Source organism: Plasmodium reichenowi, chromosome 6 (assembly GCF_001601855.1).
Source record: "Plasmodium reichenowi strain SY57 chromosome 6, whole genome shotgun sequence".
Taxonomy (NCBI): Eukaryota; Apicomplexa; class Aconoidasida; order Haemosporida; family Plasmodiidae; genus Plasmodium; species Plasmodium reichenowi.
The window spans coordinates 373,704-375,392 of record NC_033651.1 but is presented as its reverse complement, the minus strand read 5'-3'; the positions used below and the strand labels follow the sequence as shown (position 1 = coordinate 375,392).

The window sequence follows — 1,689 nt, the reverse complement described above, 5'->3', positions numbered from 1 at the left end:
ATATAAATTTATATATATATATTTTTTTTTTTTTTTTTTTTTTTTTTTTTTTTTTTATTACCTGTGTAATGTATTTGACCTGAGGCGTTTGAATCAATGTCTCTAAGTACTTGGTGAATATCTGGAGGTATTTTTTGGTATCCTATTTTTTTCAAGCCATCAAGAATTTCTTGAGATGATAAAGTTCCACTATTATCAACGTCAAGAGCTATAAATATATTTCTTAAGTTATTAATTTCAACATCACATAAATGTTTGGCTATAATAGTTAATGCAATTTTTTTTAATTCATTTTCCTTTTTAAAATTTTTAAGATTTTTTAATAAAGTGGAAGATAATTCTACATGTTCATGACTTTTAGTCATCTGTGTTATCCATGGATGATTTAAAGCTTCTTCGATAGTACATCTTTCATTTGGATTATATGTTAATAATTTTGTTATTAAGTTTTTCGCATCAGAAGATATATTTCCCCAATCATTTTCATAAAAACAAAATTCTCCTTTTTTAACTTTTTTTAAAACTTCATTATCTGTATCACCATAGAATGGTGGATACCCACATAAAAGTGTATACATAATAACACCACTAGACCAGATATCACATTTTTTATCATATTTCCCATCTAATACTTGAGGTGCAACATAATATGGTGTTCCTGCTTTAGTCGTTGTAAATTCTCCTGTTCCTAAATTTTTACTTAAACCAAAATCTATAATTTTTAATAAACTATCTTTACTTTCACTTTGAAATAAAAAATTTTCAGGTTTTAAATCACGATGTACAATATTTAAAGAATGTAAATAAAATATGGCTGAAAATATTTGCTTCATTATAGTCGCAGCATTTTTTTCCGTAAATGATCCATTCTCAATAATACTATCAAATAATTCTCTACCTGAACATAATTCCATAATTAAATATATATAATTATCATTTTCATATGTTTCATATAATTTTACAATATTTGGATGATCTAATTTTTTCATAATTTCAATTTCTTGAAAAAAACGATTTATATTTTTCAATCGATCTTTTTTTTCTTCTTTTATAGCATATAATTGATTTGTAACTTTATCTATACCTTTGTATACACAACCATATGTACCTTGTCCTAATTTTTCATCAATAATATATTTATCTTCTAATTTTCCGGAATGACATAATATTAAATTTTTCCTTTCTAATGTTGTTGTACCTTCTCTTGATATACAACTACTATTTATATCATATTTATAATCATTACTTTGTTTATTTGTATTTTCATTAGTATTTTTTCCATATATATTTAAAAAGTTTTTTTTTTTTTTTTTCCTTTTTAATTTATTTACTGATAAGTGATTTCCCATAATAAGTATTATTCTTTATATATATATATATATATATATATATTATTTTGCACTATTTTTAATATATATTTTTTTTAAAGGTATATTTTGATATGTTATTTGGCTGATACGTTATTATATGTCCTTTAGTAGAACAATATATTTACACATGTATTATTTTGTTTTATAATTCTAATAATTATAATATTTTTTTATCTTTTTCTTTTTTTTTTTTTTTTTTTATTCAATAGAAAAAAAAAAAAATTGATAAAGTATAATATTCTTACATTTAATTTTTATTTCATTTTGTTTTAAAAAAAAAAAAAAAAAAAAAAAAAAAAAAAAATATATTATTATTAAT

The 1,689-nt window shown here is 20.7% G+C and overlaps 1 protein-coding gene across 1 annotated transcript in view; it reads right to left on the bottom strand.

Annotated features, from left to right (window-relative positions):
- Positions 1-1,349, bottom strand: part of PRSY57_0609300 (calcium-dependent protein kinase 2) — a gene marked incomplete at both ends in the record, with an annotated part of 1,842 nt that extends 493 nt beyond the window's left edge. The window contains one exon of the mRNA XM_020114602.1: positions 62-1,349. Coding sequence (XP_019970673.1) covers positions 62-1,349 — 1,288 coding nt within the window.
- Between the last annotated feature and the right edge of the window lie 340 nt (positions 1,350-1,689).